The sequence below is a fragment of the Nomascus leucogenys genome, chromosome 13, assembly GCF_006542625.1.
Source record: "Nomascus leucogenys isolate Asia chromosome 13, Asia_NLE_v1, whole genome shotgun sequence".
Lineage (NCBI taxonomy): Eukaryota > Metazoa > Chordata > Mammalia > Primates > Hylobatidae > Nomascus > Nomascus leucogenys.
Genome location: NC_044393.1, coordinates 37,630,619 through 37,647,179, shown reverse-complemented (window position 1 = coordinate 37,647,179; position 16,561 = coordinate 37,630,619). Strand labels below are relative to the sequence as shown.

The 16,561-nt window shown below is 48.5% G+C and overlaps 1 protein-coding gene across 6 annotated transcripts in view; it reads left to right on the top strand.

Annotated features, from left to right (window-relative positions):
- Positions 1 to 16,561, top strand: part of SLC23A2 (solute carrier family 23 member 2) — a 152,032-nt gene that overhangs the window by 103,260 nt on the left and 32,211 nt on the right. For all 6 annotated transcript variants that reach the window (XM_030825369.1, XM_030825370.1, XM_030825371.1 and 3 more), the window contains 3 exons: positions 1,007 to 1,164; positions 14,909 to 14,997; positions 15,990 to 16,060. In XM_030825369.1, the coding sequence (XP_030681229.1) occupies positions 1,007 to 1,164; positions 14,909 to 14,997; positions 15,990 to 16,060 (318 nt within the window). The remainder of the gene's footprint in view (positions 1 to 1,006; positions 1,165 to 14,908; positions 14,998 to 15,989; positions 16,061 to 16,561) is intronic.

Here is a 16,561-nt window from a genome sequence, read left to right as displayed (position 1 = left end):
GGGATGGGGTTCTTTCTGGAAGATTCCCATGGCTACCATATGCCCTTAACCCTGCCCTGACTGGAACAGATGAACTCTTTGTTTTCAAAAACAATGCCAGCTCACAGAAAAAGAAAACACTCCATGCGTGTGTAACTTATGAAGCTTATGTAACTTTAATCCCCAGACATGAAAGAACCTTTTTAAAGAAATAGACTAATTAACCTGGAAATGTAGATGCAAAATTCTATATAAAATCTTAGCAAATCAAATCCCAGAAGAAAAATACAGCATGACTAACTAGGGTTTGCTTCAAGCATGCAGGAATAGTTCAGCACATCACAATTCATGATAACAGATTAGAGGAGAAAGGCCTTATGGTTTTAGCAATTTATGCCAGAAAAGCATTTTGGGGAAGAAACCCAAATATTTCTAATAAGAAGTACATAAGTAAAATATCACCAGTGATGATATTGACTGTTTCCTTTGTGAGACATGGATTCATCCAAGTAATAAGTAATAATGACAGTGAGTAGTAAGACAATAAAATGTAATGAAAAGGAGAAACACAGCTGGGCGCCGTGGCTCATGCCTGTAATCCCAGCACTTTGGGGAGGGAGAGGCAGGCGGATCGCTTGAGCCCAGGTGTTTGACACAGCTTGGCCAACACGGTGAAAACCTATTGCTACAAAAAATACAAAAATAAGCTGGGCGTGGTGGTGCGCGCCTGTAACCCCAGCTATTTGGGAGGTTGAAGCAGGAGAATTGCTTGAGCCTGGGAGGTGGAGGTCACAGTGAGCCAAGATCGCACCATTGCACTCCATCAAGGGCAATGGGAGTGAAACTGTCTTAACAACAAAGGAGAAATACTGAAAAAGAAGGAAAAAAATATGGCTTGGTCTAAAAACCAAGGAGATTCTTTATGTGGGCTATTTTTTAACGACAATAAGAGAGAGAATTAGGATGAAATCAAGAATAAATGAGGAAGGGTTTACTGTTTCTCCTCTGACCCTTTTCCTGCCCACAGCACTACCTGACATGCTTCAGCGGCACGATCGCAGTGCCCTTCCTGTTGGCCGATGCCATGTGTGTGGGGTACGACCAGTGGGCCACCAGCCAGCTCATTGGGACCATTTTCTTCTGTGTGGGAATCACTACTTTGCTACAGACAACGTTTGGATGCAGGTGAGATTGGGGTACTAATGGGGGATGCCAAAGCCCCCAGAAGGAGAGCTGTGCCGTTTGCCTAGGGCTGTTTGCAAGGACAGAATGGAGGCAGGGGAATGTCCTAGTGGCCGTTGGTCCCCACCCCGCAGTGTTCCTCCCAATCATTTCCTCTCTTGGTGAATGGCACCACCACCACCACCTTCCCCTACCCAGTTGTCCGAGCTGGAAACTCAGCCTCACTCTCCTTCCCCTGCCCCCTTGGCAAGTCATGCTCGCTCCCCAGCAGCCCTCTGTGCCCCTATTCCTTGAGTTCAGACCGGAGTGTCCCACCAGGCTCCCCGTTGGCTTCCCTGCCTCCAGGGCACCGCTCTTAGACTCACTTTGTGCCCCACACCCAGTGCCATCTTTCTACTTCCACACCCTCCTCAGGATGAGCCACACTGCAGCTCTCCTCCCTTTTTACACACGAGGCTGCACCCAGCATTTAGGCTTGCCCTTGCTCTCTGCCCCACTTCCATTTCCAGCCATGCCTCTGAGCCCTGTCTCCTGCCTTCCCTGGCCTCACTCCCGAGGCCCCGCTGTCTACCTTCCTGTGTGTCTTCTCTCCACCCGCCTGGCACACACCAGCTCATCCTCCAGGCCCAGCTTGTCCTGCCCTCCCGACTCTGTGGAGCCCTTCGTTGTTCTCTGAATTCCCACCTTGTTTTCATCCTTCTGGTGTGGCCCTTATTCCAGTTTGTTCTTTTTGTTTCTATGTCTTTTTCCCACGGTGCTTCCTCCTTGATGCCAGGGCTTTGGCTTGTTTACTTCTGCATTTCCAGCCACCAGCTTAAATGGACGTGGAGCTGGCACAGGAAGGAAGAGAAACATCCTTATCTACCTTCCTACCTCTTCCTGCAAGCTTGCCTTTTCCTCTCCTTTCCTGCTCTTCTACCCTCTTCACAGTGCAGCCTCTTACTTTACCCCAGGGCACTGCTCAGGAAGTGGAGCCTGCTCTGGCAGGACTGTCCTAAGTTCACGGCCAGCTGTCTCTTGCTGTGTCAGAGACAGGCTGAGTAAAGCCTGGCCCTCCCTGCGGTGGGAGGTGGGTGTGAGCTGAAGTCAGGGACTGCATTCTGATGAGTCAGAGTCCTTCGGGACCTCAGGGTTACCCTAACACGGCACGGGGATAGGGGAGCCTTGGAGGGCAGTGAGCCATGTGCAGGTGTTCTGGTTGCCAGGGTAGGCCACACCCTGGGAGGGCAGGCTGCAGGTCTGCTGATGGAAAGAAGCTATGTGGACTAAAGCCTTTGAGGCTGGCAAGCTCTTATGGTTCCCAGATTTCAGCCCTTGCTAGTCTGCCCACAACCACCAAGCTGGGCTGAAGGGAGGAGGGTCTCCTCAAACCCCCCAGGGGGCAGGGCAGGGATATCACTGACCTACTAGGGGAAGGAGATGTGGTCTGGGCCTTCCAAGAAGGGCTCAACCTGACTAGCACCCTCTTTCATTCTTTGGATACAGTATTCAGGGCTCTGTGCTTCAAGTCCAGAGTGCACGGCAGAGATTTTTTTTGGCTAACTCAGGATCCTTACCTTGCCCATGGAGCACTGGTTCTCTGGAGAGACGTTCTTTTTCTAAACAGCTGACTTATCCGTGGATTTGTAGGCACAATCCCTCTGTGAATTTGGTCAGTGTCTCTAGTTGAGCATTATTGGTTGACCTGAATAGGGAATGAAAGCTGTGTTTATTGCAGTGAAGTGTTTACCGTGTGCAGCTCTGCCCCAGCTCATGCCAAGGAGGCCAGGCCTGGCCAGCAGCTGAGCCTGATGGGCATAGTTGCTAATGGGACACAGAAGGGAGGGCCTGGGGGAACTTGGGGTAAATAAATACTTTTGGTCACAGAGGGCATCATCTTGCCCACTGTTGGGGCACAAGACCTAAACAGAACTACCCGGGTCAGCATGGTTCACCTCCCTGCTGGCCTGGGAAGCAGTTTGAGCAGAGTAAGAACAGGAGAGGGATTTGACACCCTACTGGGATGGCTCAGGGACCCAAAATGCAGAGCTGTGGCCTGGAGGAGGGTGTGTGTCTGTGCGCCCCAAGCCCACAAGGCTGTGTGAAAGCAGCCTTTCTTGCTGTGTTTGTGAGGGGTCAGAGTGAGTCCCCCATGACCTTTGGCTGTGCAAGGAATGGCAGCCCCACCCCTGCTTCCATCCTCCCCACAGTATGGCCATTTGCTTAGTCATAAATGAGGTGGTGCTAACTCTAATCACGTCAGCAACTATGTGCTGCTGGGCAGGTGCGGGTGTGCTGGGGACTTTGATGGGGTGTTGGGCTTGTGATAGGGGTTTTCTATGGTTGTCGGGGTGTGGGTGGTGCCCGTTCTCTTAACCTGGGCAAAGAGAAAGACTACTAGCTCAGCCCTGCAGATATTCAGTGACTGGTCTATGTAGCAGGTGCGGGGCCTGGCCGTCATGGGGAGCAATGGTGACATCGAAGCACATGGCTCACAACACGAAGGGCAGCGCCATCAGGGAGACACAGTGCATCCTCCAGAGGACTTGGTGGGAGCCCTGGAGGAGGTGGTGTTTGAGACAGGCCCTGCAGGCTCCAAGGGCTCTGCCCAGGAGGGCTGAGGGAGCAGCTTCCATCCCAGCAGGGGCAGGAGCAGAGGCAGGAAGTCACAGCCTGGCATGATCCCCCTGACCAAGCACACAGAGGCCAGGGCTTGGGACTTATCAACAGGCACAGGGAGCATTCAATGGCTTTGTTAGCAGGGGACGCGCCCCCTGGGGCTGTGCCTTGAAGGACGTTACTTGGTTACTTAGTGTAGGGGGTGAGGACCATCCCAGGGGATCAGTGACATCCATGAGAAAGGTAATGGGCGCCCAGGCAAGCCTCAGGGGTGTGGGATAGGAAGGTGACTGTGTTGGGACTGAACTCATTCCCCAGTCTCACTCTTTCTCGTTCTGGGGGTCCCTTCCTGCTTTGAATCCTTAGCTGGAAAGAGAAGCAGCACCAAATGGAATGTGCTTCATGTGTCCTGATTAAAGAATCTTTCCAGCAGAGCGGCTTAGAGAGAGCCTTTGGGATGGGGGAGGGGAGCGCCCCTGCCGGCACCTTGCGGGCGGTCTGGGCCTTCCAGGCTGAGGGGGGCTCTTGCTATGAATCTGAGCCTGCAGTGCTGTGTGTTGCCTGCACCCCTTGCTTCCTCTCCGACCAGTAGGTGGGCAGTGAGCAGGGGCTCCGGTGGGGGCTCCTGCTCCGCACGGCCTCAGACCCTGTCTGCAGACCTTCTTCTGTGTGGGTCCTCAGCACACTTGGGGGCCTGCTGTGCAGGGGGCTGCGTGTCTGAGGCAGCGAAGGGGCACTGAGGCAATGAGAGAGGCCGCTGTTTTCCCCCTTGACTGGCCAGTCACCATGGGGGGCACATTTGCTGCACCCCGTGTTCGTGTGTCTCCTCTTCTCTCATCCCCCCACGTCTCTCCACCCTCCATCCCTTCCTGTTGGGACCCAGACTCCTCCACCCCTCCTGTTCCCATCTTTGCACTAGGCCAGAAGAGGCCAGGCTACCTCGTCAGCTGCACCACCTCTCACAGCCTTGCCTCAGGTTTCCTGTGGGGTTAGTGAGGGAAAAGCAGAAATCCCCAAATGACCAACTACTCCATGAGCATATGCCCTGTTCCCATCCAGCAGAGCAAGGTTGGCAGCCAGACCTCAGTAGGTACTTGGACACCCAGATCTCATTCAGGACAGCATCTGTTCTAGGGGTGCTTACCAAGATCAGTGCTGCCAGAGCTGGACGCCATGGCCATTGCAAGTGAAAGTCAGATTTTGGGATACTTTTATGGAATTCTAACCCCTTGGGTATCAAACCTACACTTCTGAGGATAGAGATATGTTTACAGCATGTGGCGTTATGACCTTGGACAGGTGACCCCTCCAGCCCTGTTTCCTTTGTGAAAATGAAAGGAGGCTTCCCCCTCAGGTGTCCTGGGAATGATATATTTCGCCTTATTTTAATGAATCTATTGTGTTTTTGTAGATTATTATGTTTCCTAAAATACTTTTTGGGAGTTTTTGCATATGAAAATGTGAAGTCATATTTTAGACTGTTAGTTCTGCTAGTTGCTTAGATAGATCCATCATAGGCTGTGAATTATCATTTCTTTTAGACTTCTGTGTTTATTTTCTGCTCAAAAAAGGATGGAATAAATAGCTAGAGCAGTTGAGGTAGAGAGGCTGCGAGCAGGGAGCAAGGTGGAGAGGAAAGGCAGATGCAGCCGGGAGTGCGGGCCTGACTCCCAGCAGCACCACCGGAAGGATGGCAGATGGCCTCTGTGGGCTTTTTTGGGTTGTGTTTTTGCTTTTGGAGAAGCTCACCACTCATTTCCTTAGGCTTAGAGCAGCAGAAGGAAAAGTTTTTCATGTCCAGCTTTCGTGATTTCTAAGACACAGCCTCAGACTTCTCCAGCTCCGAGGTGCTTCCCCTGTTGTGTTTCGGTTCTGTATCCTGCTTTGTGCATTTGACTGCCTCTTGCTGAGTACCCGGTATTTCTGTCGCGCTGGATGTTGTGGGTGAAGGGAGCCTGAGGACAAATCATGGCCTGTGCCCTTGAGGGGCGGGCCCTCTACTGTGCCGAAGCGTCTAGATTACAGGAAGGAACAAGGTGCTGTGATCAAGTCACCCCCCTCATTTCACATGGGCTCTTGATCTGAGTGGACTGCTATCCTGGAAACCTGTTTTATTCTATAAAAATGACCAGAGTTGATGGGAAACCCATGAAGGTGAAACAGATGTGTGTCTTTGCAGAAGACACAGTGAAACAGATGTGTGTCTTTGCAGACGGAAGGGAGGGCCTGGGGGAACTTGGGGTAAATACTTTGGTCACAGAGGGCATCATCTTGCCCACTGTTGTGGCACAAGACCTAAATAGAACTACCCAGGTCAGCAGTCAGCATGGTTCACCTCCCTGCTAGCTTGGGGAACAGTTTGAGCGGAGTAAGAACAGGAGGCCGACCGTAGATGCCACAGCATGGGGGCACATTTCCCAAGGCTGACTGGCTGAGACCACATGAAGCATGTCTGAGTTGTGCAGGCTGCAGACCCTTCTTCCTTCACTGCACATCTCTCCCCTGGCATGAAAGTTTCCCTTTTCCTCCAGGGGCTGTCATCTTTTTGCATTGGAGGTTCTGGGCCTTAGCCCCAGTTGTTGAGGACTTTAGGAGGCTTTGGTGCTTCCAAGCCTTTGCTTAGGGAAAGGCAGCTTCCTCACGGCCCTTCCTCATGGCATTCCCTCTCCCTCTCCCTCTTCCTGCCTACCTTTTCCTCCTCCCTCCTCTCCTTTGACCTTGATCCCTTGAGCTTTGTGTTAAGGAGGTCTTCATTACTGAGTTCCCCTGAGCGAGGTTTCAACAGTTCTCATTCTGGTTGGTCTGTGATGTCAACTCCAGCTAACCCTTGTTCCGGGAGTTAGTACAAAGCCTTTAAAATCCAGAGAAATCAGGGCAGGGTTTCGAGAGTCCCCTAGCCAGCCTGTAGCTGTCATTCTTTTGTGGCACCTCTGAGCTTCCCAGAGTTCCCACCCCTGACCTTTGGTGTCTCTAGGGCCCTCCAAGACCCTGCCCCACCGTCACCACACTGACTTTCCCACAGGCTGATGGGAGGAGAGTCTTACGGCATCTGAGGGGCCACTCTCAGCCTTTCACTCCAGGTCCCTCTTAGAGGCATCACTCTGACCTCTCCAGCAAAATGAAAGGTAGGATGTCCCCTCTGAGAGGAGCCCCTCCTGGCCATTCTCAGGCCTGCTGTAGGCACACAGCACATTTATGTGCTAAGAAAAGGTAGGGTTTGGCCAAGAGAGTCATTGTAGCTGGTTTAGGAACCTGGCCTCTAACCAGATTGTCTGCCCTAAGGGGAGAGAGTTCCTCTGTCTTCTATCCTGTCAGATTCCTGGAGCCCGTAATGGAACCTTGTCCATGATACGTGCTCACTGAGTACAAGGGGTGGCTCCAGGAGACTTTAAGGTTTAAGAACCTTGTCCATGATACGTGCTCACTGAGTACAAGGGGTGGCTCCAGGAGACTTTAAGGTCCTAAATCCAGGGACTTTGAACTCATGATTGTTTATAAAACTTAGAAGCATGGAGGGATGCAGTGATTAGATTGGGGCAAGGGAGAGACCCCACTTCTCTTTCTGTATATGTATGTTGGGGTACAAGTGTAATTTTTTTGACTTTTGAGCCACTTGAAAGTAAAGTTGCAGGCTGGGCAAGGCGGTTCAGGGCTGTAATCCCAACACTTTGGGAGGCTGAGGTGGGAGGATTGCTTAAGCCCAGGACTTTGAGACCAGCCTGGACAACATAGTGAGACCTTGTCTCTACAAATAATAAAAATAATTAGCTGGGTGTGGTGGTGTGCACCTGTGGTCCCAGCTACTTGAGAGGCTGAGATGGGAGGGTCGCTTGAGCCCAGGAGATAAGGCTTCACTGAGCCATGATCACGCCACTGCATTCCAGCCTGGGAGACAGAGCGAGATCCTGTCTAAAAAAAAAAAAAAAAAAAAAAGTAAAGTTGCAGATAGCATGATGGCTCACCCCTACATACTCTCCTAGCAATGAGGGTGTCTCTTGTGTATCACAGGAGACCATTTGTCACACCTAAGAACATTAACAATCATTCTGTTTCATCATCTCATATGCAGTTCGTATTTAACTTCTCAGTTGTTCCTAAAATACCTTTCCCCATTATTCCCTCTCTAAACCAGTCACCTTCGTGTGGTGCATTTGTTTGTTGTGTCTCTTTGCTGTCTCCACCTTTTTCCTCCCCACATCATCATCTTTTTAAAAAGATTCCAGACCTGGTGTCTCGTGAGTGTCTGATTTTGTCTTGATTGTGTCCCTGTCTTATTGTTTGATTTGTCCCACAATCCCTCCAATTTGTTGTCAGCCAGAAGATGGGGCTGGAGGCATGGTTGATTTAGGGTAAACATTGTTGCCAAAATTACTCTGTAGGTGATGTCAAATCCTTTGTATTCTGTCATGTCAAGCAGGCACATAATGGCAGATTATAGGGTTTTGTGCCCAAATAAAAAAATGTTTACCATCCATTTAACTAAAAAAGAATTTAAAATCATATATTAATATGGGAGACCAGGCTGGGCACAGCAGCTCATGCCTGTAATCCCAGCACTTTGGGACGCTGAGGCGGGTGGATCACCTGAGGTCAGGAGTTGGAGATCAGCTTGGCCAACATGGTGAAACCTCATCTCTACTAAAAATACAGAAATTAGCTGGGCATGGTGGTGGGTGCCTATATCCCAGGTACTCGGGAGGCTGAGGCAAGGACAATCCCTTGAACCCGAGAGGCAGAGGTTGCAGTGAGCCGAGATAAGGTAGACCAGTGAGAACGTGGAGGTGATGACCTTGGCTGAGGGTCTCTGCCCTGTCCCCCCTGCCAGCTGCACTGAGTCCTTGGATGCAGAGGTGGCTGGGCTCCCTTTCCATCATTCAATAGTCACGTGACTTTGGACAAGCTCTCTCCAAATACGTCTCTCCAAGCCCTGTTTCCTCAATGGTAAACTAACCATAAGATTGTTAGTGAGCAGGACACCATGGCTCATGCCTGCATTCCCAGCACTTTAGGAGGCTGAGGTGGGAGGATCACTTGAGCCCCGAAGTTCAAGACCAGCCTGGGCAACATAAGGAGACCTTGTCTCTACAAAAACATAAAAAAAAATTAGCCACGTGTGGTGGTGCACACCTGTGGTCCCAGCTACTCGGGAGGCTGAGGTGGGAGAATTGCTTAAGCCCAGGAGGTCAAGGCTACAGTGAGCCGTGATTTGCGCCACTACACTCCAGCCTGAGTGACAGAGCGATACACTGTCTCAAAAGAAAGATTGTTAGCGAGCATCAAGTGAGCTGATGCCTGGTACCTGTCCACACTCAGTGGCTGACTCTATTTATCTTAGTTTTCCCCACTGGGAGGGAAGGAGGCAGGTAGTGCAGAGGGTGTGCAGAGAGCAAGGGCTGGGCAGCCTCGTGGAGCAACGTGGACCTGATGAGTGTGGCAGGGCTTGGGGTTGGCCACACTGCCAGTGTCCCCAGCCAGGGTGGGCCCCACTGACCCTGGAATCTATGGCAGAGGCCATCAGAAAGCTGTAAGGGCATTTGATCCAGCCCCTCCTGAGGCTGGAGACCCTCTTGCCTCAGCCAAGCTTGTTCTCTAAGGCGGGTCTACTCGCTTTTGTTCCTGCAACTCTAGCTTTTCTGGGTGGTCTCCCTTCAGTTACTCCACCCTTCCTCTGTTAGCTGGTATTTGTGATGTTTCAAGGGCCTAGGAGTCTGATTGAGTCCTCTTGTTACATAAAAGTTTAATGAATTTGGTTTTCTACAACCTTTCTTCTTTGACTGTCAGGTCCTTCTTGCCCCAGACATTTCCCCGGGCTCTGAATTGCTTGTCCTCCTCCTCATGGCCTTCTGCTTCCCCCACCTCCCCTCCCCTAACCCCCATTCTTCCTTTTTAGGCAGGTGACTGTCCTGGCAAAAGCAGCTCTACATAGGAGCGAACAGTACTTATCACCAAATAAGGATGGAAGCTGTTTTCCTGTTTTAAATTTGGGGAGTTTCTTCAATATTTGGCACGACTCTGGTGTTTTAAGGAATGTGTTGTCATCTCCCTGCCTCTGCTACCCCCATCCTCCTAAGTCCCCACTCCTTGAAAACACTTGATAGATTGATAGACATAGTTTTTTAAAATGTCACCTCTGTTGAGGGGCAATAGATACGCAGCAGAATTCACCCTTAAGCTGTATAGTTAGATGAGCTTATACCCATGCATACAATCACATCACCATCACCACGAATAGATAGAACCGTGCAGGCTGCTTTCCAACAGTTCAGCAGGTCAGTGGATGGATGGATGGATGGATGGATGGATGGATGGATGGATGGATGGATACAGTAAATGATAGAACATGTCATCAATTAAGAAAAAGTTTTCTTTGACACATTATGTCTTTCTTTTTTTTTTTTTTTGAGATGGAGTCTCGCTTTGTTGCCCAGGCTGGAGTGCAGTGGCGTGATCTAGGCTCACTGCAACCTCCGCCTTCTGGGTTCAAGAGATTCCGCTGCCTCAGCCTCCCAAGTAGCTGGGATATAGGTACCTGCCACCATGCCTGGCTAGTTTTTGTGTTTTTAGTAGAGATGGGGTTTCTCCATGTTGGCCAGGCTGGTCTCGAACTCCTGACCTCAGGTTATCCTCCTGCCTTGGCCTCCCGAAGTACTGGGATTACAGGCATGAGCCACCACGCCTGGCTTTGCTTTTCTTTAAAAGTACTTGGTACACACACTCCTAGTGGTAGATTCAATAATGAACCTATGGCTCCTCAAAGCCAAACCTGTTACATCTCTTAAGGATTATTTTTCAAAAATTTTTCCTGCAGTTTAGACTCTTGAGTCCAGAGACACCTTTGACAATGCAAGGTTTTGTACCAACTTTGGTTGTTGTCTTCGTAGATTAAGGAAGCCAGGCACAGAGTATATATGCTCTGTGTTGGTGAATTTTGTTTTTGTTTTATTCATTTTCATTAACAGTTTAGTTCTGGGCAGATACATTTTGTACCTTCATGGTGCTTCCCATAGGAACCATTGGCTTTTAAACTTTCTCTGATGGCACCAGAGGAGGACTGCAAGCCGCCCAGCATCTGGAGATTTATCTGAGTGAATCATGAAAACCCATGCACATTTCACCCCCAACTCTGAGTGCTGTTAATCTAATCACCACTCTCTTCCAAATTTGCAGTCAAAATCAACTTGCCAGAAAGACTTAACCTCTTATTTTTAGTTTAATAGAATTCCTTTCTGAGAATATAAATAGCTCCTTCATTTTATTAAGTATTCATTGGTGCTGAGGATACATGGTGGGTCAAGATGGTGGGTGAAGCCAATCCACTTCCTACTATTGGGGGATGCCCGCCTCAAGGTTGAGATGGGCAGGACAGCTCATGGGGAGTGCACCAGCACAGACAGCAGCAGCCCAAGGAAGGGAGCAGATAGAGGCTGGACACAGGTGGAGATCTGATTCAGGCTGGCTCATCATGTGAGTGGATGCCAAAGGGAATTAAAAAGCAAAGATGACACACAGAGCCATGCCACAGCCTATTGGGATGTCCTCTGTGGCTTGGTTCCTTCAAGACTGAGAATAGCTTCAGGGTTAAGGTCACCTCTCCCAGTTCTCCTACAGTGGTCCTTTCGGAGCAGGTCCTTCACTCATTTCCCTCTTGCTGCAGGAAGAATGTGGGGCATTTGTCATCTGGTCCCCACTGACCTTCATCATATGAGCTCCCTGTGCTTTTGCCCAAGTGGAGAATCTGCAGTCCTCTGAGGGTTCCTGGGTCTGTCCTGTGGCTCTTGTTTTGCACCTCCCCTCTCTCTGCCCGGAATACCCATAACCCCCACACACGTGGTGAAGCACTTCTTGTGCTTTAAGACTCGCTCAAGCGACTGCACCTGCAGAGCACCACAGCATTTCACACCGTAACATCACTGCCCCTTATATGTGACCATGATTAGTGTCTTCTTCATGCAGCAGAAACAGAAGGGCTCAGGAAGTGTTTTCCGTCATCGTGTCTGCTTATAATTGTGCTGATGTCAAGCAGATACCCAAGAATCGTTTATCAGGTGACAAAATGATAAATCCCTTTACCTGCACAGGGGTTGTCAGTCTCAGCCACTTCTAGAAGGCATTGTTGAAAATGCAGATTTGGTGCCACCCACCCCTGAATCTGGCTAACCAGGACGAGATGCAGAAATCTCCACATTTAACCAGCGCTCCCAGAGAATCCTGAAGCAGCTTCCTGGTAACTTGGGAGGTGACTTGCAGAAATCTTGACAAAAAGTCCTAAGTTGTAGGGGAACACATTACAGATTCAAAGGAGATCCCGGAATATTTACTGGAGGAGGTGATATTTTCCCTGTGCCTTAAATGACAAATGAAAAATGAACTCGTATGAAGGAGCTGGTGAGAGATACCAGGCTGGGAGTGGGGTTCAGGTTACCTGGGCACCAAGCTGGACATGGGGAGCCTCTGGCAGGGTTTTGAATAAAGTAAGGACTGTGGGGGGTTGCTTAGGTTCTCCTGCTGTCCTGGGGCTGGAGCCCGACATGGGATCTCGTCATGTCGAAGTTGCTGGTCTGCTCAGGATTTTGTTTTTTAAACTAATGTCTAGTGACCACTATTAACTGTGAGAATTTCCAGCTGCAGAAACCCACTGCCTCTTCACATATTTAAGATATATTTTCCCTGTACACAGGTCAGAAAAACTTCTTTTGTAAAAGGCCAACAGTAAATAGCCTAGGCTTTGCGTGTCTCTGTTAATGCTGCTGAGCGCCACCGTGATAGCGTGAAAGCAGCCACAGACCATGAGTAAATAAGTGGCTGTCCTTTGTTCCAGTACAGCTTTACTTACAGAACAGGTAGCACCCCAGATTTGGCCCACTGGCTGGTTTGACAGCCCCTGGTGTAAAGAAAAGCACAGTTTAATGTATTTCCTTTCCGGTCTTTAGTACAAAATAAAAGAGCAGGTAGTCTTCTCGGCCTGGGGAGACCCACCTGGGTGCCTGAGGTTTACCTGGTCACATGAGTGCGATAGGGGCCGTGCTGTGGGTGCAGAGAGGAGAGCTGAGAATTGACCAGCTTCACACTGGGCAAGCACCTAAAAAAGCCACTCTTATCACCTTCAGTCATTTTCTTGGAAAATTGGCTTTGTTAATTGTGATCTAGGGAAGCTCTCATTTGTTTAACGTGTTCATATGCTCTTGTTGCAACTTTCCCTAAGAACATTTCAGTCAAGCCAGTGACAGAGCCCACACTTAGTGCTGGCGTCTTGACAGCTTGTGTCAGGCGGTGTTGCCTGGCTAGATGTGAACACGTAATGCTGGCATGAGCAGCCCTTTCCAGTTCATCTCGGGAGACTTTTTCTATCGTCATCTATTCAGGGGAACTCAGGGTCCCAGCAGCTTGCAAATGAGCGAGTATCTTTACAGCAGCGCTCTTGGGACCTTTAGTCCTAGTTAAGCCACCAAATGCTCACCCTGAAAGGTGCCCAGGTCGGATGCCAAGGTCAGGTTCAGGCTGAGGTCTGACTGAAGAGTGGAAGCCAGATCCAGTCTTTCCTTTTGCCATTTCCAGTGAATCACCAATGCAGTGTGATGTGTGATGGCCACATTCCTAAGGATAAAATCTCTAAACGCAATTCACCATTTGTATTCCACTGCCCTAGGATGCACTGGTTGAAGTCTGAAACCATAGTAAACCAGATGGCATTTGGGCCATTCCATACAGCATCCGTCCCTAATTACATGCTGTCCTTTCAGTACAGTCCTGAAAATTTGTGCTTACGAAATACTTAGAAGTCAAACAGTGTTTTCCCTTTGACGTACATTCCCACTTCAGTGTCCTTCACTTCTGCTATCCTCTGGCCCCTCTGGCAGGTAATTATAACTGGATGGTTGTTGAAGGGCATGCCTGTGGGAGTGGCCAACCGCAATGCATCTGGTTTGTATGGTGTAGCCTGCATCTGTGCCTTAAAGCCAGCACCCTGCCTACTCTGGATTGATGTCATTGCATGATTAAACAGCCAGGAGAGCATCTGTAACAAGGAAGTCTTGACCTCACTGGCTCAGAATGGTGTGTGCTGGGCTCTGGACTTGCAACGAGACTGCTTTCCCTTTAGCCAGAGCCAGTTTGATTTCTCAGTCCAGTTCCTGTTTCACTGTGGGTAGGACTTGCTGCCAGACAGCTCAAAGGGAAGGATGCTGGGTCCGTGTCTCTCTGGCGAGGCCACTGACTAGGCTCCCTGGGGCATTTCAGGATTTGGATGTGTGAGAGTTCCCAGCCCTGCAAAACAGGAAGAGCCAGTTTAATATTTTACCCTCAAAATTATATTAAAAATAGTGATTAAGTTCTCATGCTAACCCATAAAACCACTTTAATGTGACTTAGCTGAAATGCTGTACATTTCCATTAAAAAATGGTAGTCTTTTTGAATAGCTAAAGTGTTCATGAAGTCAATATGAAGTATCTAAAATATAATCAAATCATGTCATTTGAGGATCTCTGCATTTAGTTTGAGGATGTGGGCGGCAAATTTAATGGAGATTCTGCAAGTTTTCTGGGCCCTTTAAAATATATTAGAATACCTTTAAGTATTTTTATGATTAAACAGAATATTTATTATATCTGCTATCAAGTTGTAACTTACAGCTCTGTAGATCTAGATCACTATTATGATTTATCTGTAATCTGTGATTAGGGCAGTTTTTGATTTACAAAATGAAACAACGGAGGGAAATTTTTTCCTTTGATAACCAATAAGAATTTTAAAGGGAGGAGGAGGGAGGTAAAAAAGCAGAAATACACTGATGTTTAAAAAGGAGTTTATAAGCTCAGCAGGAAAGAGGGAACCTCAAATGCCCGCAGTCTCCTGCCTGCAAGAGGAAAGGTGGTGATGGCAGGGGCCGGTGTTGGAGTGTTGGCACTGACCGCGGGGCCCACCCTGGAGCTGCCTGGGCGGGAGGAGAGTGGCAATGGGGAGGATGAAGTAGCCACTGGCTGTGGCTGCATGGCACAGGAGACCTTTGCAAAGTGGGGCTTTTTCTTCTAGGTGTGCCTGCATTTACTCATGTGCTGTATGTCTATGGAAAAGACTGTTAAGCTGTCAAATAGTGAACTACCTCGGTAGTTCCCGATGCCGTGATCATGGTTTTGGTCTCGTTTCTTTTAGGTTACCCCTGTTTCAGGCCAGTGCTTTTGCATTTTTGGCCCCTGCTCGAGCCATCCTGTCTTTAGATAAATGGAAATGTAACACCACAGGTAATTGCAGTTATTTCCACATATGTCATTGGGGTCCTTTAATGCAGGTGTAAAGGGAGGCCTGGACATGCTGCCCTCAGCAGCGCTAAATCCTTTCAGGAATTAGGGGCAAAGCACACAAACCCACAAACCGCTTAGAATGCCCCATCTGTGGATCGTGTCTGTCTCTCTCTTTCTGTCCACTTGTTCATCCCTAACCCTAGAGCAAGAAAGGATCAGAATTGACCTCATTTCTCTATGTTAATGAAATTGACAAATATGGGAACGGAATAGAAAAATATTTGTGCTATCTGCCTCTCTCTTTCAGTGGATTTTATGACCCACCAGTAATCACTCTCTTTGCTGCGTCAGCATCCCTTCTCTGAAACGTCTTTGCTTTTTAAGGATCTGGCTACTGTGGTTTGCTGCAAATGACTTTCATTCCCCTTCCTTAGTGATTGCAAAGATCCTTAAGGAACATGATAAGGTCAGGAAAAGATAGGGAATTTGAGAAAATTAGAGTCAGACCTGTACTCTCAAAAATACAATTACATTTTGACCTTCTAGGAGCAAAGTTTTCCAGCCTTCATTTCCTTCCTTGCTCCTAGGAGTTACTTTGTGACCACTGATTTGATCTGGGAACTAGAAAAGGCCCTCTGTTTTATCTAAGTTTTTCAAACCTCAGTCCAGCAACCTTGCTGTCGGGCATTTCAATGAGCTATGTGCAAAGGTTGGTTTTTTTGTGTGAGGCTGGTGCTAGTAATGTGTATCACCACTCAGTTAGCTTTTGACAATTTGGGGAGCTCTCAGTCGATGAATTCATTTGGTTAAATTAGCATTTGAGGATCCACCTTTCAGTAAGATAAGCTGTACTGTTGGAGGTTGAATTTTAGGGATGGGGATTGATACAGACGTAATAAAAACAGGGAGAAAATTCCTCTTAAAAGGTAAAATGAATATGTCATGTGAGACATCACTGTCACTCCAAGAAAAACTTTGTTTTTGTTTTCAAGATGTTTCAGTTGCCAACGGAACAGCAGAGCTGTTGCACACAGAACACATCTGGTATCCCCGGATCCGAGAGGTAAAAGACAAGCATTGTCTGCTTTTGGCTTCTTCATGTTTCTTCTCAGCTTCAATGTTGGTTGACCCAAGAAATAGCAGTTACTTTTACTGAGCGCTTCTTTTCTTTTTCAATTACTGATACGTTTATTTCTCTTGTTAAAGTAAATGTAGTTAAGCAATACTCCAAAATAAAGCATATGGAAATGCTCCGGGCAACCAGAAGGAATGGTTTCCTCCCTCCTGCACACCCACAGACCTGTCCACTCACCCGCCAGCACAACTAGCTGAGGTTCATGGCTCACTGGATGGAGCTACAGAGGCTCATCATCGACAGATAACAGAATTGTTCCCTCTGGCCTCAGCGTTTGCCTGTGTTCATTGAAAGAACTAAAGATATTTGTCTGCCAAAGTGCAATTGAACAGAAGCAGGCATGAAGTACAGCTGACAGTGTGTTAATATTTTCCAAAACCTGTGAGATAATTCACCATCAGTTCAGAATGAGCACAGATGTGGCCATTC